The sequence below is a fragment of the Setaria italica genome, chromosome VI (genome assembly GCF_000263155.2).
Source record: "Setaria italica strain Yugu1 chromosome VI, Setaria_italica_v2.0, whole genome shotgun sequence".
Lineage (NCBI taxonomy): Eukaryota > Viridiplantae > Streptophyta > Magnoliopsida > Poales > Poaceae > Setaria > Setaria italica.
This window is the reverse complement of record NC_028455.1, coordinates 8,419,483-8,445,507: the sequence shown is the minus strand read 5'-3', so window position 1 is coordinate 8,445,507 and position 26,025 is coordinate 8,419,483. Positions and strand designations below refer to the sequence as shown.

General features: G+C 45.1%; 4 protein-coding genes across 7 annotated transcripts; 2 read left to right on the top strand and 2 right to left on the bottom strand.

The window, feature by feature from the left end:
• Window positions 1–3,720: 3,720 nt before the first annotated feature.
• Window positions 3,721–4,197, top strand: LOC106804381 (uncharacterized mitochondrial protein AtMg00810-like). The gene has a single exon (XM_014805353.1). It carries the CDS (start codon window positions 3,721–3,723, stop codon window positions 4,195–4,197), a length of 477 nt encoding a protein of 158 aa, XP_014660839.1.
• Window positions 4,198–5,614: 1,417 nt separating this feature from the next.
• Window positions 5,615–7,392, top strand: LOC101768174 ((DL)-glycerol-3-phosphatase 2). 2 transcript variants are annotated; one of them, XM_004972997.3, is made up of 6 exons: window positions 5,622–5,853; window positions 5,959–6,183; window positions 6,539–6,599; window positions 6,717–6,864; window positions 6,944–7,020; window positions 7,092–7,392. In XM_004972997.3, the coding sequence occupies exons 1-6, from the start codon at window positions 5,760–5,762 to the stop codon at window positions 7,213–7,215; spliced, it is 729 nt and encodes a 242-aa protein (XP_004973054.1). In that variant the 5' UTR covers window positions 5,622–5,759; the 3' UTR covers window positions 7,216–7,392. The 2 variants fall into 2 exon arrangements, with proteins under 2 accessions (XP_022683201.1, XP_004973054.1); XM_022827466.1 differs by having other exon boundaries at window positions 5,615–6,183.
• A 73-nt stretch (window positions 7,393–7,465) lies between these two features.
• On the bottom strand, window positions 7,466–15,313 carry LOC101768837 (phosphatidylinositol 3-kinase, root isoform). 3 transcript variants are annotated; one of them, XM_012847068.3, is made up of 18 exons: window positions 14,848–15,313; window positions 14,334–14,430; window positions 13,909–14,005; window positions 13,216–13,374; window positions 12,871–13,080; window positions 12,410–12,588; window positions 12,034–12,181; window positions 11,558–11,653; window positions 10,824–10,959; window positions 10,338–10,459; window positions 10,047–10,241; window positions 9,782–9,952; window positions 9,418–9,555; window positions 9,105–9,259; window positions 8,491–8,634; window positions 8,256–8,400; window positions 7,991–8,162; window positions 7,466–7,887 (listed from the first exon to the last, which is right to left on the bottom strand). In XM_012847068.3, the coding sequence occupies exons 1-17, from the start codon at window positions 14,927–14,929 to the stop codon at window positions 8,025–8,027; spliced, it is 2,412 nt and encodes an 803-aa protein (XP_012702522.1). In that variant the 5' UTR covers window positions 14,930–15,313; the 3' UTR covers window positions 7,466–7,887; window positions 7,991–8,024. The 3 variants fall into 3 exon arrangements, with proteins under 3 accessions (XP_012702522.1, XP_004973055.1, XP_012702521.1); XM_004972998.4 differs by having other exon boundaries at window positions 7,466–7,851; XM_012847067.3 differs by having other exon boundaries at window positions 7,466–7,808.
• A 941-nt stretch (window positions 15,314–16,254) lies between these two features.
• LOC101767766 (NADPH--cytochrome P450 reductase) lies at window positions 16,255–21,869 on the bottom strand. Its single transcript, XM_004972995.4, has 17 exons — window positions 21,297–21,869; window positions 20,436–20,495; window positions 20,242–20,318; window positions 19,763–19,904; window positions 19,620–19,656; window positions 19,466–19,535; window positions 19,177–19,368; window positions 18,975–19,067; window positions 18,641–18,869; window positions 18,452–18,535; window positions 18,213–18,364; window positions 18,035–18,131; window positions 17,697–17,846; window positions 17,535–17,612; window positions 17,332–17,454; window positions 17,129–17,242; window positions 16,255–16,685 (listed from the first exon to the last, which is right to left on the bottom strand). Exons 1-17 carry the CDS (start codon window positions 21,624–21,626, stop codon window positions 16,605–16,607), a joined length of 2,109 nt encoding a protein of 702 aa, XP_004973052.1. The 5' UTR covers window positions 21,627–21,869; the 3' UTR covers window positions 16,255–16,604.
• Window positions 21,870–26,025: the final 4,156 nt, after the last annotated feature.

The window sequence follows — 26,025 nt, the reverse complement described above, 5'->3', positions numbered from 1 at the left end:
CACTCTAGCCTATTTAACAGGATTCGATCTTGCTACTGTATTCCTCCACGCCCTAAGACTCTATCCAGTAATAGGCCTAGACCAACAGGGATCTAAAATCAATTTCGCTATAACCACTTGCCAAATGGCATTCATACGCCCCCTTTATCCCCGTTGGTCTTTCAAACCGGGATAAAAGGCCTCTCAGAGTCTTTTTTTCCCACTAGTCTTTGCAACCGGGATAAAAGGTCCCGGTTGGTGAGTCCCCCACCAGTGACCGAGTTTTAGTCCCGGTTGGTGAACCTTTTGTCCCGGGCCAACTTTAAATTGGGATAAAAGGGGGCGTATAAAAGCCAACTCTCTAGTGGTTATAAAGAAATTTCCTTTAAACATATATTTCCATAGGCCAATTGTTGGTCACCAACTGACCGCTTGGAACCATTTAGTAGCAAGATTGGATCCTGTTCAGTTGGGTAGTGTGCGAAACTTCTCCAACTGGGATCTACATGCAAATGGTAAATTCTGTCCATTCAATGTATAAAAAATTGATAAATTATCACACTTTCTAGTTTGTACACAACAAGATGGTTATGGGAGTTAAAACTCCCAGTTAAAATAGAGGCTTTTCTGCGGTATGTTGGACCTGTTTGTAGATGTGTGATTTTGACCAAACATAATTTAGTCAAAAGAAATTGAAATGGGAACATCTGAGGACTCCTGTATGCCTTCCGGAAGGCACGTAGCAACTGATTTTTAGCCCATATTAAATCCATGTACAAATTTTTTTAACATTTTTACGTACATCAATATTTGTTGACATTCATGAATATTTTTTTTGAAAAGCTTGGCTTAGTTGTCACCAACATTTTCTTATATATACCAACATTTTATTTAATATTTTGACATTCACCAACATTATTGCTTAACAATTTTTTTGCATGCACCAACTTTTTTTTGCATTCGCCAACATCTTTTTGCTTAACATTTTTCTAACATTCCCCAATTTTTTTACGTAAAAAATACTGAGACGGTTCATCTAAAATTGTTAAGATAGTTCCTTGGGTCGCCGTGGGTCAGTTATTATTAGGCTAATGCTCGGTTATTCTACCAGAAGATAGATAGGAAATCCCGAACGGTGTTATTTTACAACCAGAATGAAACCACAAGAGTGGCAAAAAAAAGTGAAACGTTGCAGGGCCTGGCTCACACAACAGTCCACGATCCCTTATGTCCCTTTTTTTTTTTGAGTTAACGATCCCCTATGTATGTGATTCTAAGTTCCGACTGGTCCGACCAAGGAAACAATTTAAGCCCAAAGAACAGAGTTTTTGCCAGCCGAGGCCCACCAAAGGGCGTCCCTGGCTGCCTGCCAGCGGCGTTGGTGGGCGCCAATGAGGCGACGACACCTAGGGATGAAAACAGGAGGGAAAATCCCATCCCGACCGACCTGGGTTATAGGCGCAAAATTCAACCATGTGTTATAGGCAGTGTCATGCGTCAAACCTGTGAGTTTTGGCAAGTCATTTCCCGGCATTTTGTTAAGCAAATTCACTCGGTGCCTAAAAATTTTGATTACTTTATTGTATTGTATGCCATAAATTTTTGAGAAATTCCTAGGGTGCCATACTTAACACCATATGGATGGAAAGATGGACAGAATGGCATTGAGGGGATAAATCAAAATTTTAATGGCACTAAAGGAATTTCTCAAAATTTTATGGCATATAAGGAAGTCATCAAAATTTCTATAGCACTGATTTTGTTTCCTGATAAGAAGCTTGAGATGTCAGAGTCAAATTTATTTGTATTGTTTCTGTAAAATGTTATGTGATACAAGTTTCTTACCCCTGACATAACTGCCCTGACATAACTGCATTGCATTTTCATCGATGGAACAGAACCCAACAGTCGCTTTTACTGAAGCATTTCTTGAGCAGAAAATATGCAGGTAGTGTGGTTAAAAAACGATACTTGCACATCACGGGTATAACTGAAACTAATAAGCTATGTACTCATTCCCATTATCTTCTGCAGTTTGCGGATAATGGCGTTCCTGTTTTGGTAAGTGGAAAATTATGAAAAGACAGACTATAATGGGAAATTTCAGCTTGGGCTCTGATATCATATTTGAACATATTTGTTTTCAGGAGATGCATTTCTAATGCGGTGGAAGCAAAAAAAATTATCTATACTATCAGTGAATTTCGCCACTTTCTCTGATAATTACTGTTCAGCATCATATCTTTTGTGTGGTCATTCATTTTCCTCTGTCTTATTCACAAAATCTGGCTAAGACAGCCTGAACTCGGACAATGTAACATTCCACTCCATAAACGAAGATAAAAAAGCCTAATAGCTTGATGATTCCCATTTCCCAGGTGGCAGGTCTGTTGAAATGAAGACAATCGCGCTTCGGACTGCGACTGCGGCACGCGCGCCCCGACTGCTCCGAACGCGACCGCGCCATGCGCGGGTGCAGCCCTGACCACGATCGCCGTGCTCCCGTCTGATCCGATTGTGACCGCGCGCGCGTGGGTGTGCTCCTGACTGCTCCGACCGCAACCGCATCACGCGCGGGTGTGGCCCCGATCGCATCGTCCACATCGGCGCGTGCTCCAATCGGTCAAGCAAGCACCCCGACGGCACCGGCGAACGCCCCAACCACACCGGCAAGCGCTCTAATCGGTCGGGCGAGCACCCCGACCGTACCGGCGACCACCCCGACCGCATCGGTGAGTGCTCCGATCGGTCGGGCGAGCGCCCCGACCGCACGGGTGAGCGCTCCGACCGGTCGGGCGAGCGCCCACAGTCCTCCCCCCTCCCACGCCCGCGGCCCTAGCACCTACTGCGTCCTCCTCATCACTGTTTGCCCCTCCATGCTTTGTCACTCAGTCTGTGACTTGGGCAGTCCAGCGGGTTCACTACCAGGGCATGACAGCCTCGACTTCTTCTCTGCCCTCTCCGATTCCAGCGAACTATCACAATGCTCTGGATGACGCCAACTGGCGTGCCGCCATGGTCGATGAGTTCTAGGCCCTCCTCGACAACGACACTTGGTGCCTCGTCCCGTGGCTGCACGATGCCAATGTCATGTCAGGCAAGTGGATCTTTCAGCATAAATTCCATGCCGATGGGTCCCTCGCCCGACACAAGGCGTGCTAGGTGGTTTGTGGCTTCTCCCAGCATCACGACATCGACTATGACGTGACCTTCAATCCGATTGTCAAACTAGTGACAATACGGACCGTCCTCAGCATCGCCACTTCTCGCGCCTAGCCAATCCACCAGCTGGACGTGAAGAATACATTTCTTCACAGACACCTCATGGAGATTGTCTACTGCTAGCAGCCTCCTGGCTTCGTCGACCCCGCCGCCCCCGATCACGTCTGTCTCCTGCAGAAGTCCTTGTATGGACTTAAGCAGGCCCTGAGGGCGTGGTACCAGCGGTTCGCCTCCTTCCTTCGACAGCTCAGCTTTGTCGCCTCCACCTCTGACACCTCCCTCTTTGTATACAAAGAGGGTCTGAGCATTGCCTACCTGCTGCTCTACGTCGACGACATCGTCCTCACCGTCTCATCCTCGACTCTTCTTCGACACATCATGGGGCGTCTTCACTCCGAGTTTATCATGACGGATCTTGGCAACCTACACCACTTCCTCGGCATCTCCGTCATGCGTTCCTCCTGGGGCTTGTTCCTATCTCAACGACAGTACGCCCTGGATCTTCTCCAGGGTGCTGGCATGGCTGAGTGTCACTCTACAACGACTCCCATTGACACTCATGCCAAGCTTTCGGCACACAACGGTGCCAAGCTCCAGGACAGCTCTGAGTATCGGAGTCTTGCTGGGGTTCTTCAGTACCTCACTCTGACTCGACCTGACCTGGCGTATGCGGTTCAGGAAGTGTGCCTCTTCATGCATTACCAGCGCGAGCCCCATATGGCCCTGATCAATCGCATCCTGCGCTATGTGAAGGGCACGCTCTCCTCCGGGCTTCACATCGGCACCGGCCCTGTTCAGTCTCTGACTGCCTACTCCGACGCCGACTGGGCTGGCTACCCGGACTCTAGATGCTCCACCTCCAACTTCTGCGTCTACCTCGGCGACAATCTGGTGTCTTGGTCCTCCAAGCACCAGACCATGGTGTCTTGTTCCTGTGCTGAGGCGGAGTACCGGGCTGTGGCTCATGCTGTGGCAGAATATTGCTGGCTTCGTTAACTTCTTTAGAAGCTTCATGTCCCTTTTGCTTCGGCCATTGTTGTCTACTGTGATAACGTGAGTGCTGTCTACATGACTGCCAACCCGGTGCATCATCGGCGCACAAAGCACATCGAGATTGATATTCACTTCGTTCGTGAGAAGGTGGCCTTGGGTGAGGTACGGGTCCTCCATGTGCCGTCCTCTCACCAGTTCACGAATATCATGACGAAGGACCTGCCAACTCCTTTGTTTACTGAGTTTAGGTCCAGTCTATGCGTTCGTGATCCTCCTGCTTCGACTGCAAGCGAGTATTAGGAAGTATATGGGTATATTATGATGTATTTATCCTTTTCTTGTACACTTGATGTATTCCTTGTAGTCCAAGCCATATTGGCCATATATACAGAGGTCACCCCCCCTATTACGATGTGTGGTGTTTCCCATCTACTTCTCTACACTCTCCCCCTTCTCTCTTCCTACTCCCCTCTCTTCTCTCGGGTTAGCGCGGTGGCAGCGGCAAGGGAGGAAGCCTCAGTGGATGGGAGAGGCCGGGGGCTTGGCCTCCTTTTATAGGTGCGAGGGCTAGGGTTTGCGACCGCAGGGTCGTGCACTGTGGACGGTCGGCGTGCCTCATCGTCCACGCGCGCGAACGCATGGTGCGCATCGGCGTTGCGAGGGCATGACAGGGATTTCACCTATGCGCGAAGGCTTCTAGACGGGGTCACGTGCGGGCGCGCGGCTAGGGCTGCGGGGAAGGCATGCGACGCTCCCCTCGTTGTCGTGGAGTTGGGATGGCGCAGGGGCTCCAACGGCAACGGCGGAGGCAGAGCAAAGGGCCGGCGCGAGCTTGGGATAAAGCTGACACGCAGCCCCGCATGTTAGCGACAGGGAGAGAAGGGTAAGAAGCGGTGGTGATCTGGCGGGCTAGCTGGGTTGGTTTGGTTGGGCTAGCCTGCTAGGCTATTGCAGGAGAGGGAGAGGTTAGACGGGCCAGGCCGGTTTGGTTGCAGGCCGGCACAGGTTAGTTTAGGTTTTATTTTTATATTTAGTTTGAATTTTGAATTAGATTCAAAATTCAAACATAGTCGGATTTGAAAACTAATGAAATCCAAAAGAGCCAAATCCAAACTAGCACTCAAGTTTGAAATCGATTTCAGATTTATTTATTAAGGAATTCTAGGTGATAATAGAATTTATTTTCCATTTTTAAATAAGCACACAATCCACACAAAAAGTTTAAATTTTTGAAATTTCATTTAATTTAATATTTCTAAATTTTTAGGAATATTACAACTACCGAGTGGAAGTTTCTTTGAAAAAATCTTCGGGAAGATACATAGGTTTTCCGAGCCGAAGCCGCGTTGTAAACAAGCTCAAGTGAACAGGCTTCACTGTAGCCAAGCCCACCCGGCCCACAAGTGGCCGAGGTCCTCCACCTTTTTTTTTTTCTTCCCTGAAGCAACGCCGTCGGCTGAGGAGTTCGGAGACGCGCACGCCAATCTGCCACCACCGAGATTCACACGGAAACTAGCCAGTCATCTAGACCCAGATCTCTCTCGCTCGCTCACCGGGCCGCGCCAATGGCATCCGCCGGCGCCGATGAGGCCTCTGCGGCGGCGCAGCCCAGGGCCGCCATCACGCACGTCATCTTCGATATGGACGGCCTCCTCCTCGGTATCCTCTCTCTTTTCCTCCTCTGTTTCCTGGATTCAAAGCGAGTCTTGTCTCCCGATTCTACGGGACTTGCGCTGGTTCTGAGTGCGTCTGGTGGTGTTGCAGACACGGAGGGCTTCTACACGGAGGTGCAGGAGAAGATCCTCGCCAGGTACGGCAAGGTCTTCGACTGGTCCCTCAAGGCGAAGATGATGGGCAAGAAGGCCGCCGAGTCGGCGCGCATCTTCGTCGACGAGTGCGGCCTCGACGGGCTGCTGACACCCGAGCAGTTCCTCGAGGAGCGCGAGAGCATGCTCCAGGCGCTCTTCCCATCCTGCACAAAGCTGCCAGGTGAGCGAATGATAACCCCACATGTCTACGTTTTGGCATAATCGTTCAACATTATTGTAGGAAATAATCTATTTTTGATTATTTCGTTTGCGCGGTGAATTGCTGGGGAAAAGATAACTCAAAAGGAACGAACTTGCGTTGCCAAAGGTTGTCTATTCAGTTGTAATTCCTAGATTGCTTTGGGCATTTAGTTTTAGTAAGATGCAGTTTTGGGCTGCTTGTTTAGTCAAGTGTCCTGTGATTGCCTTAAGTTATTCTTCAAATTGTTATAATGTCCTAGGTGTAGCATGCTGAGTCAGATATGTATGTAAATAGTTTGCTTATCGTAGCACATAATGAAACCTGTTTCTTGCAGGGGTACTACGTTTGATCCATCATCTTCATGCGAATGGAATACCAATGGCTGTTGCAACAGGGTATGTCTTTACATGTTCTCATCCATTTGATCTTAGTTTTGTAAACTATCCTTTCTGCTATTGTGCTTTTCTGAATAAGAATCGTATGAATGATCTGTTCTTTCGTGTGGCTTACAGATCCCATAAACGTCATTTTGCACTGAAGACACAGAACCACCAGGAAATGTTCTCCCTGATGCATCATGTTGTCATGGGGGATGATCCGGAGGTGAAGGCTGGCAAGCCATCTCCTGATATTTTCCTCACTGCTATGAGGAGGTTTGAGGTATTGAGTTTCACGATATGGTGCAATGTTATATTCCTCTAGGATACCTCCTGATTCATTTGCATTACGTTGTTTTCAGGGCAATGTAGAACCCAGTAAATGCTTGGTTTTTGAAGATGCGCCATCCGGTGTAGCAGCAGCGAAAAATGCTGGAATGTAAGTGGTTGTTCTAGGTACACGTTTCCGCAAACTTTGCTCTCTGACGGCAAACTCTGCTTCTTATGCAGGTCTGCGGTGATGGTTCCAGATCCGAGGCTTGATGTTTCATACCACAAAGGAGCTGACCAAGTTCTTAGTTCATTGTTGGACTTTAAACCCAGCGAATGGGGCTTGCCGCCTTTTAATGAGTAGACAAATTTTGTATAATGAGAGAACTCAGTGAAGGACGTGAGAAATTCAAGCACTGAAAGCGTTAAGATGTTGCTCATTGATTTGTCTTAGGCCTTGGGCCATAGTAACAATTTGAGGATTCTTGTTGCCTCTTATTCAATGAAGATCGTATGACAGTAATACAGATGTGTTCATGTATGTCTTAGTTCTTTGCAAGTGCGCAAGATGTTATGTCGCTTGCATCTAGCAAATCAAGTATTTACAGTCAAACTTGTAAACAATCAATGAAATAAGCATGTTATCAGTATCCCAGCTGTGTCACTCCCTACCTTCTTTTTCAAATTTCAGTAATATTACCGAGGCTACATGGAAATGTTGTGCGGCATTTGTTGACTGCTGGGTAAGCTAGTCTTCTCGTTACAAACTAGATACGATCATCTAATATTCAGAAATTTGTTGGTCTTGAAGTTGATATATACGTCGTACATTTAAGGTATGCCCATGGAGGTGCGAGAGTTAGTGAAAAACTATCCATCACGGGAGAGGGGAGACAAACATGGAATTCCTAGGGATCACCGGCATGACCACCTGTCCACCTCCATTTACAGCAGCGTCTGCCACAGATTAACCTCAAATGTCAGGCTCCCATCCGCTAGTCTACACAATCCATTTTTATTAGTTCATAACAGTCAGCTGGAATGATCAAAACCAACCAAACAAATTAAATATTAGTTCCCTTTGTGAAGTGTATCACACTCATAGTATCATGACAATGGGGAAATATTGCCCAACTCACCATGTACAGATTTGTGCTTGACTTCTGTGTCAGCTTATCGCCAATACTGAGCCCATCTATGGATGGTCTCAACCATTTGTGGGAACAGTGCACTGACGCTTTCATTGATAAGATCCTGGAAGAAATGGATAGCCTCCTCATCATCCAGATCCAGTCGGAATTTCTCCTGGAGCTGATAGACGATGCGCCACAGAAACAGCAAACATGTCATTTTGACTGCTCTTTCTAGAGTCCACAAGTTCAACTCGTAAAAAAACAAATTTACCTTGAGACCTCCACTTTCATCGGCAGAGATATCTGGAATGCCTGACCGTTCCATCAGCTTAAACAGATTCAAAATGAGGCTGCTCGACTTTCTTAGAATGTTGTACGCTTCACAGCAGTAGGACTTGAATCTCGTATAGTATTGGCTGAAACATAAACGTAAGTTTTGACAGTACATAACCATCTATCGAATGAGTGAAAGCACAAATATTTGACGAAATCGTTCAACGAATTACCTTTCTGCACCACCCATGGCCTCAACCATTTCTTTACATAGCTTCATCGGTGGTGGAAATGGCTTTGGATCTCGGCCAAGGATAAAAGCAAAGTCAACATGGAAGAGGCGTCCATCATCTGTTAGAAGAAGATTATCCAGATGCCTAGAGAACACGAACAAAAAATTTTATTACTGGCAAATTCTTATTTCTATATGTTGTATCATTGCCAAACGGTCAAACATGGGTAAATTAGGAAGAGGGCGAAAAAACACTGCATAACAGTGTCAGCCAGACTCTGAACATGTCCTGATCATGAACAAATTTCCATTAAAGCATGATGTGCATATCTTTATTATTTAGAACAATAACCACGAATACCCATGTTTAGCTACATAATCCTAGCTAAACACAAACAGAAATCACATATATCTTCATGCCTGGGCAATCATCATAGAAAAAAAACAAAGTGAACAGATAAATAAGTTTAAGAGTCCTCATCCGACTATCTGAGCTTGCTGATTGTAATATTAGAATAACTGCTTTGCTTATTATGGAGCTGAAAACAAGACCTCTAAACCAGAAGGTTACTATCAGAATGGTACTCAAAACCAGAATGTGTTAAGAAAACGAACCTGTCTCCAACCCCCAATATATATGTAATGACAGAGTAACCAGCACAGCTTTTTATGAAAGTTTCCAAACATTGAGCTGTTATACCAAAAGGACCATCCTCATCAGGATGGAACTTCTGTAGGTAACTTGTAATACTGCGATGTTCTGATAGGATCTGGGAACACACAATACTTCAATCAACATACCTATCTTCATGAAGTTTGTAGAAATAAAGCCTACTAATGAACCGAAGCTAGAATTTGCAGGAAGCTTCATTGCATGGAAAGAATGTATTGGCATTTGGCAACTCAACAGTAGCCATTACCAAGTTACCTGTGCGAGAGAACTGGAAGGTATGAATTCAAGCATCCCTTCATCTTGTCCAGTTGCAAGAACTCGATATGGGGTAAGGTGCAAGTCCAGGTTTTCTAGTTTGAGTAATCGGTCCATCAAAGAAACTGTTTGAATGACCTACAAATTATACCAAAACGATTAGCCATGATTCTCTCCTCCCATTCAAGTCCTATGTCAATGGATACCCTTGAACATGTTACAAGTTGTCAAGTGAGTAATTGATTAATATTAATCACCCATTTAGAGATGGCAAGCACCAAAACCATTACACAAAGAGTTGTGTACAGCCTGGAACAAAAGTAAAGCATTTGCTAGTAAATGTAAAGCAACAATGATTACTTACCAACTGATCTTGTCGGAGGTCATCTCCCTTTTTGTAAATAATCTTGGATGTTCCCCCGTTTGCTGTCTTAAATGTCAGGCGCAAAGGGTTCAAGGCACTTTTAAATATAGATGATTCTTGAGGCACAACTCCTGTAAGGAGAAGAGTTGGCGCTAAAGGTGAACGAATTGGCTGGAACCAGTTCAAAAGAACAAGTCAGTTATAGATATGAAGCAAAGTTTGTCTGTGACCACTTTTTTAGCACTAACAGACAATACAGATATACCTCATCAAAGTTTGTAAGCTCACTGAAAACTCCAGATAATAACTGCCTGAGTTTTTCAATTTTCTTTTGTGCACTACCGCGTACATTTCTTACATCCTTCATAATAGAACATAATTGAGCAGTGAGGTCTGTCTGCCGGGTTAAACTCTGCCACAGTCGAAACCCATCTTCATCCCCATCCTCCCTACCAACTAACTGTGAAGAACAGAAACAGAATTATATAAACAATGCATATTTGCAAACTGGGAATGATATAACCAAGAGGATTATGCAAAAGAAGGAAAATCATACTTTCATCATACTATTTTCAAGCATGTCATATGTACCGTAGTATCGTCTTGCATATGCGGGACTATGAAGCTCAACTAGTATATACCACCGAAGGAAGCTAGCAATTTCAATGTTCGACAAAGCTGGAAGGCGAGGGGGGAAAGAGATAACAACATTGTCGTTAGCTGTTACAGAAACAGTTTACAGAGAAGCTAAAAGCTGACAAAATGTCTGCTAGGTAAAATTTCTGCATTTCACGCAAAGCTAAAAGTTTACAGGGAAGACTCAAATCTTGCATCAGCAATAATAAAACTAGGCGTTTTAAGTAGCATTTGGTGCTAAAATAATTCAAACTACAGCCATAGTAATCTCGGCAATATATGCATGCATGAACAAAATGCCATTTTTTTCCTTTCGGCAAAAAAATAGTATACTTCATCAAATTTCAGTGACCAAATGGCGCAGATGGATTTGTGATCAAATATTTACATATGCACTTAAACATACCACGGTTTACAAGAAAGAGAGCCAGACGGGACTTGTCAGATCTTTCAAACCGAAGAGCTTGCACTAACTGGAGTAAATAGCACTGTAATTCTTCATCATCAGCCCTTTCAAGTACGCTGACAGCATAACCTCGGACCTTTGCACAAAAACAGTTGTTACCTTAAAGTGAAATCAGAGTCTAATTATTGACTTTAGGAAATGAGATAATAGGATAATCATTTGTAACCAAACATTTTACTCAGGAATAAAAACTTACTATTACCAATGCATGAACCTTTTCAAAAAGAAAGGAAAGCACACAAGTCAAGGAAAAAGGGCACATTAGATCATCTTATGCAAATGATAGAGGTCTTGGATAAGAATCTACAATGCGGTAAAGTGCTGACAACTCTTTACTTCAATGACGTTGAGGTATCAAGTAAAGAATGTCTAATAAATGGTGTGCCAGGTAAGCAACCAGCAAACACCTACAGCTGCAATGCCACCTCCAACCCAGGTGAAAACCTACTGCAAAAACTGCACAAAGAAATTTGCCAAAAGAATGTATTTTTTTACTTGTTGACAGCAAACTGCTAGAAAAATTCCAGAACAAGAATGGCATCAGGATTCAGATTAATTCACGTAACTGAACAAAGGATGAAGAAGAAAAATTTATATGTAATTTAAGAAAAATCTACAAATAAGTTAACATAATACAACCAGAAGATGTACAAATAAAGGCGGCAGATGCATACTTCGTCACTTTCAAAATCCGGTGAGAGAAGCTCCAGTGCATCAGCTACATCAATCATTTCCCACTTTCCAATCAATTCAATAGCTTGCTTAGCTTCCTGCATAGCATTATCACATTTAGGATTAAGACCATGTAGTGTTCACTACTGTGAAAATCAACACTAGATCCCTTCCAGTATACATGTAAAAAAAGAATTTGACACGATCGACGGCAGATCTAGACAAGCTGATCATCGGGGCCATGTCCAAAAGGAGGCTGGGGTCACACTGCTGCAAACAGTGATTTTCCATTGAACTTAGCAAACTTCATCGGGGTCAGCTGACCCTGATAAACCCCCCTAGATCCGCCCGTGGACATGATAAAAATGTGACATCAGATAAGCTAAATGCAGATTTTCAGTACACTTCATCCAGGCAGACCAAATATGACAGTACAAAACAAAAGAAGCATCTGCACATATGGGTTTCTTTTACTAACTTGGTTATCGCTCCAATCCACTGAACGGACAAATTTCGTTAGAGCTTTCTTCTCAGACATCAAAGAGAAACGAAATTTCCACACCAATTGCTTCTCATAAACCTCTAAAGTACGTGTAGGAGGAAACTTAATAATTGTTTGTAGTAACCTACATGGTAAGAACAAAATCAATCAGTTAGAAACTGACCAACAGCGCAACACGCTTAACATAAATAACAAAGTTCTGCTTCCAGCATCTCCTAATTCATTCAGCTGGAATGTGGTTGGCTCGCAAGTTCATGACAGCATGAAACCAAAAGTTAGAGAAGATTCCTCACAAAAGATCATAAGTTGACAGCAGGGAGGAAGAAATAAAAAAAATACAACTTGCACTTACTTTCGCTCATTTGAGCTTGGTTTTAGATCTCTATCAACTATCCCACGAGTCAAGCTCCTAGCAAGCTTTAACTGCTTGTGCTCAGATGGATTGGTTCGTCCAAGTTCAGGGTCCCATACAGTAACCAGCTCATTTGATAATGATACCGGGGCTGGAATATAAAAGTTTGCTCCAGATTCCTGCATGGACAAAAAAGAGTCAACACTTCTCCAGCAAAGATGAACAACCACATTTGCTATAACTTGCAAGCAGAAGTCATGTTCAGATAAATATTATATGACTCCACAACTTCAGACGGTGAAGTCCTCCAATTACGATAAGTAGCATGGGAAATCACCTTGTGCACAAAAACACAAGCAGATAACTTTTAACAGATAAAATGGTCATTTGGCCACATAGTTAGTTAAAGAAAAAAAGGCTAGTACCATAACATATATGTATAACAAGGTGAGACAATTAACCTGGAAGACAACTCTATGTTCGAAACTGCACAATTCAACAACCAGGCTAGGGTACAAATTGGCCTTCCGCTCACACTCTTTCTCCTTAGCTTTCTCCATAGCACTGAAGGAAAGACGATCAAGCCAATCCACATGTTGTATCTGCCCTCTCTCATACTTGTTAACAAGCCTCTCCAAACGCTCTATCTCACCCCTCTCGTTCTTAGGAACCTAAAAGATACATAGGGAAAAAAAAAGGTAAGTCCACCTTGAGGTAATAAAAGCAAACAACAAGTGCAGACATTAGTTGAGAAGAGAACTACAACAGATGAATCCCGAGTTCAAGGAAGCAAAGCTGCATGTTACCTTGCCAGGGGTTGTGGTGGGGACTCCTCCATCTGCTTCCTTTTTGGGCCATAGCCGCAGCTTCTGCCTTCCTGTTTTAAGCTGCCTTTTGCTGTTGAAAAGAAATATGGTGGCCCCACCAACAATCTCAGGGTCCTCACCAGATGAGACATCCCACACCTACATGAGAGATAAAAAGAAACACAGGAAGCTAAAACGCAAGGGAATCCATTTAGTTGAGAAGTACATAACCACGATGGACACCGATAACCTAATTAACAGGTTTTATTAACACATGGCACACCACTTATTCATTAGGCATAGCAAGGCTACTTCCTAAAAATAGTGTGCCATCACTACTATGAAGGTATAACCAGGGCATTAAATTTTGATTCATAATTAATGGTGATCTCCAACGAAATTGACAACGAAACACATCTTCCTATTTGGTTTATTCAAAGTGTAAATGGAAATCATACATTGTCTCTACTTTGGGAAGCTAACATTTTCTACCAATCAAATGAACAACTGCACAACATGTTCAGTACAACACAATTTTATTAGATTAAACAAATATGTTTAATTTGTTCAGTCTTCATATTCACAGGAAACCCTCCAAATGTATGCTAAAAAAATATGGACCTCTGACACACACATATAGTATTCCTTTAATTTACAACTTACAGGAATGGTGTGCAAATCTAAGAAATATACCGTAAATGCAAGCTGTGAGAGGGAAGTCAGGTCCCTGTATTTGGTACTTAGTGTTATCAGTTCATTCCAAAAGTACGTTGGTCCTGAAGGTTCCAGCCTAGCATGAGAAAAATTGTGCATTAAACTCCAAGAAACAGCACCTGTACTAATGATGATTCCATAGAAAGAACATTTGAAGTACATGTTCTAGTTTTGTCCTAAAAACTTCTCTAACTTCAACCAAATTTATAGAAAAATATATTAACATCTACAATACCAAAAAAAAATGCACTGTCAATTTCATGGTGGATTTAATGAAACTAATTTGTTATTGTAGATGTTGGTGCATTCTTCTATAAACTTGATCAAAATTAGAGAAGTTTGAGTTGGGACAAAACTAAAACATCTTAATTTTTGAAACAGAGGGTATACATAACAAAGTGTACCTTGTCTTTACAGGCAACCCAAATAGTATCCCATCGATATATAGCTTGCACTCAACAAAGAGCTCTGGGACTTTTTGCTGCGTCAATAGGATATGTTCTGGAAACAGGGAACATAAATGAATTGTGGAATATACATGAAAGAGAAAGCAGACTTAACATAAAAGATTTCTTTCTTGGCAAGAAGTACAAGAAGAAGTTAAAGCAGCCTTTGTTTTTCCTGTGGGATGGAAATATGGAATGAAGAGGCAGAAGCATGGAGAATTGAAGTAAAGACTGAATAAGAAATAAATATGGATGGGTGTTGTGTAATAACGGTGAAAAACACTTCAATGCAGTCATGAATCAGCAGAGGAAATTACAGGATCACTTGGATTGGGATCACAGTTGGGCGAATTTGGGACTGAAAACAAAATTGGAAAAAGATGGGTTTTTGAAGCGGGTGGTAGCATAGCGAGCACATCAGGCCGAATTGGCGAGCAAATTGAAGGGGAGGATAGAGGTAGTAGTAATATACCTGCGTGGAGGACGCGGAAGGCGAGCGGGAGGCTGATGTCGCAGGACAAGAAGAACCGGAACTCATTGCCGCCGCCGACCATCTTTCGGTGACGAAGAACCGATATGCTGCGGGAGAGGAATTCGAGGAAGGTGTGACTGGATCAAAAACGCGCGCAGCAATTGCGGTTGCTTGGCATGGACGGCGTGGGGCCGGACCGCCGGAGGAGGAAGAGGACGCCGGGGAGAAGTGGGGAGAAGCGGCTGCGGACGGGCGGGGCAATTGCAGCGGGGGGCGACGAGTGAAGGGCTTGCGGTTTTGCTGATCCTCTCCTTCTCCCTCTTTTTTTCCCCGCGTGTACAGGCGGCGATCGAGCCGACGAGGAGAGATGCGGCGGCGGTGCCGGGGAGCGCCGGCGAGGAGACGGCGGTTGCGTGACTCCAGCTGCGAGGGGGTTCGCGTGGATGTGGATGAGGCTGTTCCCGCGGGTTCGACCCGAACCCGTTCCGTTCTAGTCTTCTAGATTTAGCAAGCTGGCCCGTAAACCTGTCCAAGTCAACCCATTCTTGAACCCAGCCCATTTAACCCGAAGAAATACGGCCCATTACAGGTTAACGGCTGTGTATTTCAGATTTTGATTCAGATTCCGTTACGAAAGTTCAGAGCTCGGGGACACAGAGTAACTGATTTTGACCTCTCAAAAAAAAAGAGTAACTGATTTTGAAATTTAATAACTAGACTAAAAGGAGAGTTTTTTTGAACTTACAGCTCACTAGTGCCCCAGTTTCAACTGGAACTTTTACATTTCAACGAAGTCGCACACTTTGAACCCGGATCCCAACTAACTGTTTTGCTTCCACTTAAAATTCAAATCATTTCTAAGCTTTGACATTAGAGTGTCAACAATCATCTATGCGAACTAAACGTACCTCAGTTGCTTAGATTCCTTATAATTTGCCTACCTAGTTGTATTTTTCTAAATTTATTTTCTACATCAATCTTATAAGATCTGTCGGCCTGGTATCTCAGACGTGCTCGCAAGCGTAGGGTGTGGGTTCGTAGGTTTGAATGTACTCGCATGTTTGTGTGTCTACTTGTGAATTGTTTGCAATGTCTATACCATTCAAATTAAAATTGAAAACGAGGCAGCACAAGATGTTTCGCACGCAACTAAAACTGACTCAAAAGCACGGCCGAGTTCAAATAGTTGCGCCTCTGCTTTCTCTCGTGCAGTAGTGCTCAGCCTTGGGGAACTTGCGTAACATATAAATGGAGAGTACTTGCATTTAACAGACAACCGAAGCAGTTTCACCTTCCCGCTGGGATTTTCACGTTTCAACTCTAAGTGATCGGATTTATGCATAAGCAAAAGAAATTTACACTTTACTTTGCTTAAATCCAACTTTCCCTGAGCTCCGACCAATCTAATTTCTGGCTTATAAACCGATGATTCACCACCCATACCTTTACACATAATCGATGATCACCCGAAACCCTATCTAAGATAACTATAATCACCATTCCAGGCTTGTTGTCAAAATTGTCCTCATCTTATACATACATATAAAGAATTTATAATACACAGGTGCAAAAGCCTCTTGATAAAATCTCAAAAACAAAAGAAAAAGGAGAGAAAAGGGTGGGGAAAAAAAATGCAGAGCCACTAGAAACATCTGATCTTAGTCCCTTGTCAGTACTCTTCCAGCAATACTTGTACATTTGCGTAACATGAATGAATGTTTGCCCCGTGAATATCGGGAATCTTTTATGTCCTAAGCTTACCACACATCCCTCAGATATCTGCCCTCCGTATGGAGATTCTTCACAAAGCTCTCTGCTTTGGAACTGTCAAGTGAACCCTGTTTTAATAAAAAAAAAGTTAGAATCTGCATGAGAAATGACGAATGTACCTTGAAGGAGTTTTTTTACGGTACACAATATTACTGCTTAGTAGTATATATAAGATTTAATCATTCATTTTACGGATAATTTAGTAATAATTACATTATAAAAAGTGATATTTGAAATGGAATGGTCTTGTAAAATTTATGCTAGTGTCAAAAAAAATATTATAGTGATACCATTTATGTTCTTTTACCATGATACCCTTATACTACTCATGTATACTACCCATACCGCAGGTGAAGGTTTCAGTAGCATACAATTAATCTTTACCGTCGGATGTTTTTATACCCGTCCTTTTCAAACATAGTATAGTCTAGTATTGTGTACCGTAAAATAGTTCTTTTTTATGGTATAAGTACTTTTAGTCCAACATAAAATTGAGGCCTAGAACCATTACCTGCTCCTGAACGATGGTGTGGAGAACTTTGTGTACATCTTTGGCCATGCCTTTGGCATCACCGCAGACGTAGATGTAAGCACCTTGGGAGATCATGTCCCAGATTTCAGATGCCTGGAAATGGACAAAGGGGAATTATAAGTCAAATGGACTAGGGGCTGGAGGGGTAAGAGAAGATAATAAGAAAGGAACGGTTGAATTACTTTCTGCGCCATTTTGTGTTGCACATATTCCTTGGTAGGGCCCTGGCGCGAGAATGCAAGAACCAGCTCAGACAGTGCTCCTTGCTCAAGGAAATTGTTCAACTCATCCTCATAGATGAAGTCCTGAAAAATCAAAATTATGTCAGCTACAGCCTAGAGCAGTGCAGATATTTGGTGTTAAGTGGCATCTGTTTGGTGCGTACCATCTTGCTGTTTCTGCATCCAAAGAAGAACACGGATCGACCAAGCTCCACTCCAGATTCTTTTTGAGCTAGCCTCTCCTGGTATCATGAATGAAATTTGCATATTAGCCATCTGGCTGATGAACAGTAGAAATGGAGAAGTAACATGGGGCAGAAATAAACCTGCAAGAAGCCACGGAAGGGTGCTAGACCGGTCCCAGGGCCAATCATGATAATTGGCACTGAAGGATCAGCTGGCAGTTTGAAGTTTGATTGCCTCACAAATATCGGAGCCCAGCTGCAGTCCTTGCTCTCTTCTGATGGAACAGCATTCTGAAAATCCATTGCGATGGCAAAGCAATTTCAGAGAAATGTGGATAACAATGACAGCTCAATTTACTCATTTAACAAGAATTATCTTTGGTACAATCACGATCAGTGAGAACCAAAAGATTTTTTTTATAGAAAGAACACAGAGATTTCAAAACCCTAAACACAGACAAAAAACAATCATAAGTTACCTTGATCCAAGTTGAGCAGACCCCCTTATGTACCCTTCCAGCAGGTGTTGTTTCATTCACAAGCGCACATGTGACATGAATCCTAGTTGGTGCCATACTGATTGAGAAAACAAAATATACAGGTCAGCAACAGAGAACTACTGATAATGAGAAGTAAAATGTAAGTCGGATTGTTTACCTTGGTGAAGATGAAATAGAGTAATATCTCGGTTGAAGACGAGGGGCCACAGCTGCAAAGAAGACTCCTAGGGGAGGCTTTGCCGAAGGGAACTCTGCCATGACTTCCAACAGGCTCCTCTGATTTGCCACAACCCATTGAGCGTACTCATCCTAAATCATGAATAAACTTGTTAAATCTTATGCTTAGGATTTCCATATAAAGATGAAAAATTGCACGGTTCACTGAGAGAAGCTCACCTTCCCAGCAGGAGAGGCCAAGAACCTCAAACGATCAGCCTCAGCAAGATCTGAAGCATGTGCAGCTAATGCAAGCAGCGAACTCTGCAAATCATACACATCATTTGATTAGTAAGATTTTGATTTTATCTCGTCCATTGCCATAAGAGCTGTAGGATTTTTGGCATTTTGCCCTAATAAAACGCTCACCTTCTTTGGTGAATTCAGAAGATCGGCATATCGGGCAAGTGCATTCCTCACGGTGATTGGGGAGGGGAAAGGAGGAGCAAGAGATCCACCACCTAGTGGAGTACCATCCTCATTGTCTGCATGGATGGTAAAAAATGTCTCCGGTGAGTAGCCTAACAACCTCTCTGCCTCCTCTACAACGTCAGGGCAGTTCTCGGTGTATACACCAACATGGTCACCAGTTTCATACCTGATAAGCAGCATGGTAAATTATGTCAGAAACTGAAAAATTAACAATTCCGCTAGCAGTATATTTCTGGTTAGACAATGCTCAGAAGTTTAGATGACGACTTACATAAGACCAGATCCAGCAATGTCAAATTCCAAGTGAGTGCATGAACGATCAGAAGCAGGACTGTGGAGCTCCCGCCGCACAGCCACATTAGCCCTGAAGATACAAAGAGGATGTCCAACTTATTAATTTGAAGTCCAGTATTACAGAAAACCTTAGGGCTTCCTGCCCTTACTGCAAATGTAGGAAAAATAGAGATTCGTACCGGCAAGGGTGCTGAGCATCATGGACTGCATGACCATTTGCAAGGCTGAAGTTTTTCTCCAAATGAGCTGCCTCCTCAGGCTTCATAAATTCAACCCGGTATTCAGAAATAGCAGCTGTGTAAGTAGTGCCTGTGGAGACATCATTTTCATCACGAAGTAAACGATCCAACTCTGGCCAGAGAGCTTCTTTCCTGAGGACACAACAGAGTTCAGGAAGGGCACTGTAAATAACACTGAAGCAATCAAGTGACAAATTTTCAGCATGTGAGAGAAACTAAGAACACAGACCATGCATTGAAGTCATCCTCAATGCATTGATCATCGTCTCCAAGACCAACCGGCACAAGGCGTTTTCCACCTAGTCAAACATGAAACATCTAAGATCAGCTGAACACCTTGACTAATAAAAAAGACGACATGGTATGATAGTCATGATGCATACCCTGTTCAGTTAGGAGCTCGTCGACCACCTTGGCAACCTTTAGCAGAACCAAAAGATGAAGAAGATGAATGCCAGCATAACAAGATTTTGCAAATGGGGAAACACATAGTAAAGACGATCTGATAATTATTATCTGTGAGTACCTTGTTGAAATGCTCGTACTGTCGATTGCCCAGACCAAACACAGCATACTCAAGGTCACTCAACCATACTCCCCTCTCATTCCCCTCAGTGAACCATTTGTAGAACCTAGCGGCATTGTCTGTTGGCTCACCATCTCCGTACCTGAAATTTTACCAAACTAACATTAGCAATGTTTCCCTTGAATGTAGCAATATAGAGTAAATGAGAACATTCATCAAATTTGGACACCACCATAATTGTTAACCCAACTATTATAAGTAAGGCTTCATCCAATCTGACAAAATGAATAATAAATAAAGGCAGGCAAAGTGCAGAGGTTCTAAGAAATTTCAAGACAAGATTATGAACGTTTTGGTGTTTAGAAGCTGCAAAACTACTAATGACTTATTGAACATTTCCACATTGTGCTACAGATTGATGTGCAGCATTCAAAGTATTAGAAGACAGCATCGCACAATGGTGAGAATAAACATCTTACGTTGCCACGAAGAACAACGCTAGCTTCTCCTTCTTCAACTTCTCCTCGTATTCCTCATCCTCTGCGGCATAATCTTCCTATAAACATCCATACTTTGTGTGTAAGATCATCTGAAGCGATCCTTCTCTTATATTGATACACCAGACAAAAGTTCCATTAATGTTCATGGTTCCATGCTGTTATCTGTTTCTTACCAAGTCCGCAACTTTAAAGATTGCCTTGTCGTATCTTGCCTTTGCCTCCTCAGCAAGCGACTGTTAAATACATAGCATACCAAATAATTAGAAGACCATTATCCCTAAGAAAAGACTAGCATACACCGAAGGATGCAAACAAGGGTTCAAGACTAGAAAAGACAACTGCCTTTTCCCACCAAATCTACCAAACAACTCTTTCCCCTTTATTTGTTCCTTCTACGCTCGAAACCAACCACGACGATGTGATTTGGTTGGGGCCCAGAAAGAAAGGTAGCAGGGAGAAGGTTTGTTTAGCCCACCAACTTCCCTCCTTGAGAGTTGACATTGACACCCACATTATTTGCAGCCAGATGGCTGTCTTGCTTATTTCTGGTCAACATGCTGCTACCGCACATGCCGTTGGCCAGTTGCAAGCAGTGGTTGAAAAAAAATCTGACGGCTGATGAAGGAAGTAGCGGCTTGACTTTTTCAAGCAAATACTACTAGGTCGGATAGTTGGACTAGGACACACCGGGACATTGAAGTACCATACGATTCGTTCTTTGTTCCAAACTATTCAAACGTCGCGGTAACATTAGTGGCTCATGTGCGGAGAAATTTCCACCCCTCGCGAAAGCGATCTCGAGGACGGCACGACAATGATGGAGAATAATTTAAAAATCCGTCGCCATCACCGAACAAGAAGTAGTTTCTCTCCCTTAATTAGAACTCCCCGTACCCTTGGAATTATGTAATGTTTTTTTTTGTAGCGTAAACAAGAGAAAGTTTCATTCAGCAACAATTCGTCAAAAACAAGAAAATTTAGCAGACGTCGGAGACGATGACCAACTAATTGGTTGCTGCGCAGGACGAACGCACCTTGGCGAACCCCTCGGCGGTGCCGGTCTGCGTGCCGAAGAAGACGGTGACCTTCTTCCTGCCGTCGTCGGCGAAGGCCTCGTCCGCGGCGCCCTTGGCGCCCCTGGCCTTGACCTGCGCGGCCTCCGCGACGGCCACCTCCCGCTTCCGCTTCTTCCCGGCGGCGGCCCGCCTCCAGAGCACGAAGAGCGCGGCGCCGAGCACGGCGGCCGCGAGCGTGGCCACGAGCGCGCGGCCCTCGGCGCCCTCCCCGCCCATCAGCTCCGGCGGGACGCGACCCCGCAGCAGCGCCGCCACCAGCTCCATCGCCCCCGACGTCGCCGAGTCCATCGTCACCGACTGGCCGACGATCAGCGCCGGGGTCGGTCGGTTAAACGGGGCGGTGTTGGTTGGTGGCGGGCGGATGGAGTAGGTGAGGCGACAGCAGGCAGCAGCGGGAGGAGTGAATGAATGCTGGACGCGGCAGCGGCGATGGGTTCGGTCACGGGGCCGGCAATTACAGCAGCTGCTGGAAGGAATGCTGCTGCCGGCGAGGGGGGTTGGCGCGGGGGCTTATATAGCTGGGCGGGCGGCGGGGTTGGCGCGGCGCGGTCAAACCACCTACCACCGCGGCACCGCGCCGGAGGGGCGGAGGGAGAGGAGAGGCTTCGCGCCTTCGCTGGGACTGGGACGTGGGGTCGGGGATGCCGCGTGCGGGCGTCAGTGCGTGCACCCGGAGCATGGGGTGGTGGTGGGCCCTGGTGGGGTAGGTTTGGGGGGAATGGGAGAAGCGTGGCTGCTCGGTAGCGTCGCGTTGGGAATGGGAGGTGGGCCCGCGTGTCGGGGAGGGTGTGTGTTCCGTGTTGCTGGGCGTAGGTGGGGAGAAGAGAACGAAGCAGAGGTCAAGCGTGGGAATGGGAATTGGCGGCGTGGCAGAACGGCAGAAATAATGACGTAGCTTTCGCAGTATAATTGGAAGGTGAAAATGAAATTTTATAGTTCGAGAAATAGCTTCTCTGCCCTTCGAATTTTGGACTCACGTCTTCCTTCAAGATTTGTGCTCGCGCCCCGGCCGCTCCTATACCGGGAACGGAAGGGCAGATAACCTCCATGGCTTCCGGCTCATCACCCCCATCTATCCATGTTCTTCTCCTTCTCCACCAGCACTACCACCATCGACTCCTTCTTACCTAACATCCTAACCCCACCCCCTCCTCCATCGGTCCGGTCGGCGGCGGGAGCGCCGCCACACTTCCCCCTACCAATCGCTGCCGCCTCTCCACCCACCCTACCTAACCAGTGCGCCTCCTCACCCCCACCATCGACCACCGCCCACCTAGAGTCCAGCCCTACCCGATCGGCAGCGCTCCCACGCCACCTCGCCTCCGCCGCCGACCTCCTCCTCTAGAGCCACCAGCCATTGGAAGCCCCGGAACCTAGAAACCCTAAAACTAACCCCGCCAACCTCGACCACCACCCCGGCAGGCGGCGACCTCGCCGGTGCCCGCTCCCCCCACCTCCTGCCCGTTCCTCCGTGCTCACTCCTCGGCGGAAGGCAGCGCAAGAGGTAGCGGCAGTGTGGCAGAGAAGAGAAAGAGCGAAGGGAGAGAAGAAGGGAATCATATGGTATTCAGTGCTCACACGAATCTTAAAGCTGTGGAAGCCAAGTAACTAACGGGCTTCCGGAAGCTAGATAGGAATGGTGGGGGCGGCCACCTCTTTACAGTGAGGATGCGAATTCGGTATCATTGAAATCAAGGATGGATTCATTGGGCTACCATGCTGCCCAGTGGCGGAAGACGGATAAAAACTAAGGCATCTTCAAGCAATCAAAATTATTATTCCATCCGTTCCAAATTGTAGGTCGTTTTAGTTTTTTAGTTTATAGATATTATTATGCATCCAGTATAGTGTATGTATAGGTGCATAATAATATCTATAAATCTAGAAAAGTCAAAATGACCTACAATTTGGAACTGACTATTTACTCGCAAAAAATAATATTATTATTTGTTGTGTGGGTTTATTACCTTGCAGCCTCCACTGCTAAGCTAGGACTCCCCCTCCCTACCTTCCTCTACAATTGACATACCTTGCCATCATGCTCCTCCACCACTGATGCAGCCCATGAAGCCCTCCACATTTCACTACTGGAAAACACACCTTTAGTCCCGATTGGTAAGGGTCATAGATCCGAAAATCCAACCGGGACTAACTATTCGAGACAAAAGGGGGGTTCTTTAGTCCCGGGTCATTCACCTGGGACTAAAGACCCTACCAACAGAGACTAAAAAGTTTCCAAAAAAATAAAAAAATGGGCCACCCACGCCCGCGCCCGCCTGGCCGCCCACCGCACGCCCGCCTAGCCGCCCACCGCTCGCCCGTGCCTGCCCGGCCACCCACCGCTCACCTGCGCCGGCCCGCCTAGCGGCTCAGCCTCCTGCTTGGAAGAAAGGGAGAGGAGGAGGAGGAAGAAGAAGTGATAAGTTGGAGAGGCGCCGGAGCTGCCTGTGTGCGCGAGATAAGAAAGGGAGAGGAGAAGATAAGGTGGAGAGGGGGGAGGGCGTGAAAAGGCCCCGGTTAGGCATTTATTCCCGGTTGGTGTTTTGAATCCAGACTAAACGCCTCACCAGATTCCCTCCATTACAACCGGGACTAAAGGGGGCTCTTTAGTCCCGGTTGATATTACCAACCAGGACTAAATAGCCCGTCGAGGTGGCCGTCGGTGGTTCATTTTTGACCCGGGACTAAAGGTCTTTTAGTCTTGGGCCCAAAGAAAACCGGGACAAAAATGTTGGATGGAAGGTGAGTTCTCTAGTAGTGTTTTCTAGCTCTGGATAAAGAGAAGAAGAAGAAAATGAGAATGAAGGAGAGAAAGAGAAAATAGAGGAAGAAGAAGAAGAGAAGGATGACCCCCCACCCCACCCTAGGTTCAATCTCTGGATCCACCCCTAGTTCAAACCATATGTAGTATAAGTGATCACAAACCGCTCAACATGATGAACCTGACCCGATTACCTTGAAAAAGAAAAACTAGTCTCAGTTGAGCTCGAGCTCCAATCTCACAGTTTTTACACCGGGGGCAGATGTGGCATCCATTTCTAGACCTACCCAATTAAAAAAAAGTTCCAAAAAAATCCAATCCAACAAGTCAAGACAAGCACAAACCATGGAACCAATATTTTGGGTTGACATCTGGCTCGAGGTAAAAAGAAATGCATTGGGGATTTAAAATACTAGTTTTAGCACAATGGTCGTTTAGGACAATGACATGATCGCTAAAACACTAGTTTGGCCATTTTCTTTGAGTAATATAGATATACGAAAAATATGGCAAAGTTACGGTATTTTGAAACTTTTAGTGAAAACGAAAGTTCCAGCGAAACGGTATTCCAAAAGTTCATGTAAGATAATATTTAAAGAAGTACTGGAATTCAAAGTTTAAACCTGCTAATTGCACGTGGCCTCAAACTAAAGTCCATGTTTGACCTGTAGGAGCACTACCCTATGCAGATTTTATATACTTTTATCAAAAAGAATGAAGCTAATACATGGTGACCTCTCAAAATGGAAAAAAAAAAAGCTGCTAATATGGGTGGATATTTCCATCTACTAGGTGAGGAATAGTTAAAAGCATCATCAAATTGCGTACGCTTAAGAAGAGAAGGGTGAGCGGATGGAACAGGTTTTTTTTTGTGAGAAATGACTTTGACGTGATTCAATTCGGAGCGGCAGGGCAAGAAGCGGCCGGGTGGTTTCTTGGGCGAGAAAACAAAACGGAGAAGCCAAGAAGAAGAGTTGGAACAAACGGGAACGTGGACCTCAGGGGTGCCTTGGTGGCGAAGGCCTTCCAACTCTGCCTCGATCCAAATGGCCGGGGCAAGAGGGTTGACCTGGTCTGAGCGAAGCCAGGAGCACGCAGCTGATGTGCCAGCGCACAGCAGTGAACAATCTGTTGTTGCCCAGCTGGTTACGCTATGTAGCTGCAGGTCTATCAGATGGTCAGAGTGCACGCAAATTGTGGCCCGGGCAAGAGGGTTGACCTGGTCTGAGTGAACCCAGGAGCACGCAGCTGATGTGCCAGCGCCCAGCAGTGAACAATCTGTTGTTGCCCAGCTGGTTACGCTATGTAGCTGCAGGTCTGTCAGATGGTCAGAGTGCACGCAAACTGTGTGTCTGCTTGGTTGGGTTCGCGATCGAGTGCACCAATCCGGCGGTAATGTGCACTGGAGAACTGATCTTCGATGTGCTTTTTTTTTTCCGATTTAAAGTTGATGGCTTAGCTATATGTAGACCCTGACGTGGATTGCTCCTTATCTAGCTCCCCATGCTAACTGCCGAATCTCCCTGGCTTGCAGGGAACATAATCCGTTAATTACCTTGTTGATCCGGAATAAAAGGGACGTGCCACGATAGACAAGAATGGAGGGGATATTTACTTCCGGTTGGTATTTGCAACCGGGACTGAGGTCCCCTTTAGTCCCAGTTGTAACGACCAGTTCCCGGACGTCGGTGGCGTACCCCTCCTGGTTGGTAACACCTTTTATCCCGGTTGGTAATTCTAACTGGGACAAAAGGGCCACCTTTTGTCCCGGTTGGAGGCTCCAACCGGGAGTAAATTTCAACCGGGATAAAAGGTGTTGCTTTTATCCCGGTTGGAGTTTTTAACCGGGATAAAAACTCATCCCCTATTATATACCAAGACAGAGACCTTTCTTCCTCCTCCAGCCCGAACCAGTCCACCACAAAG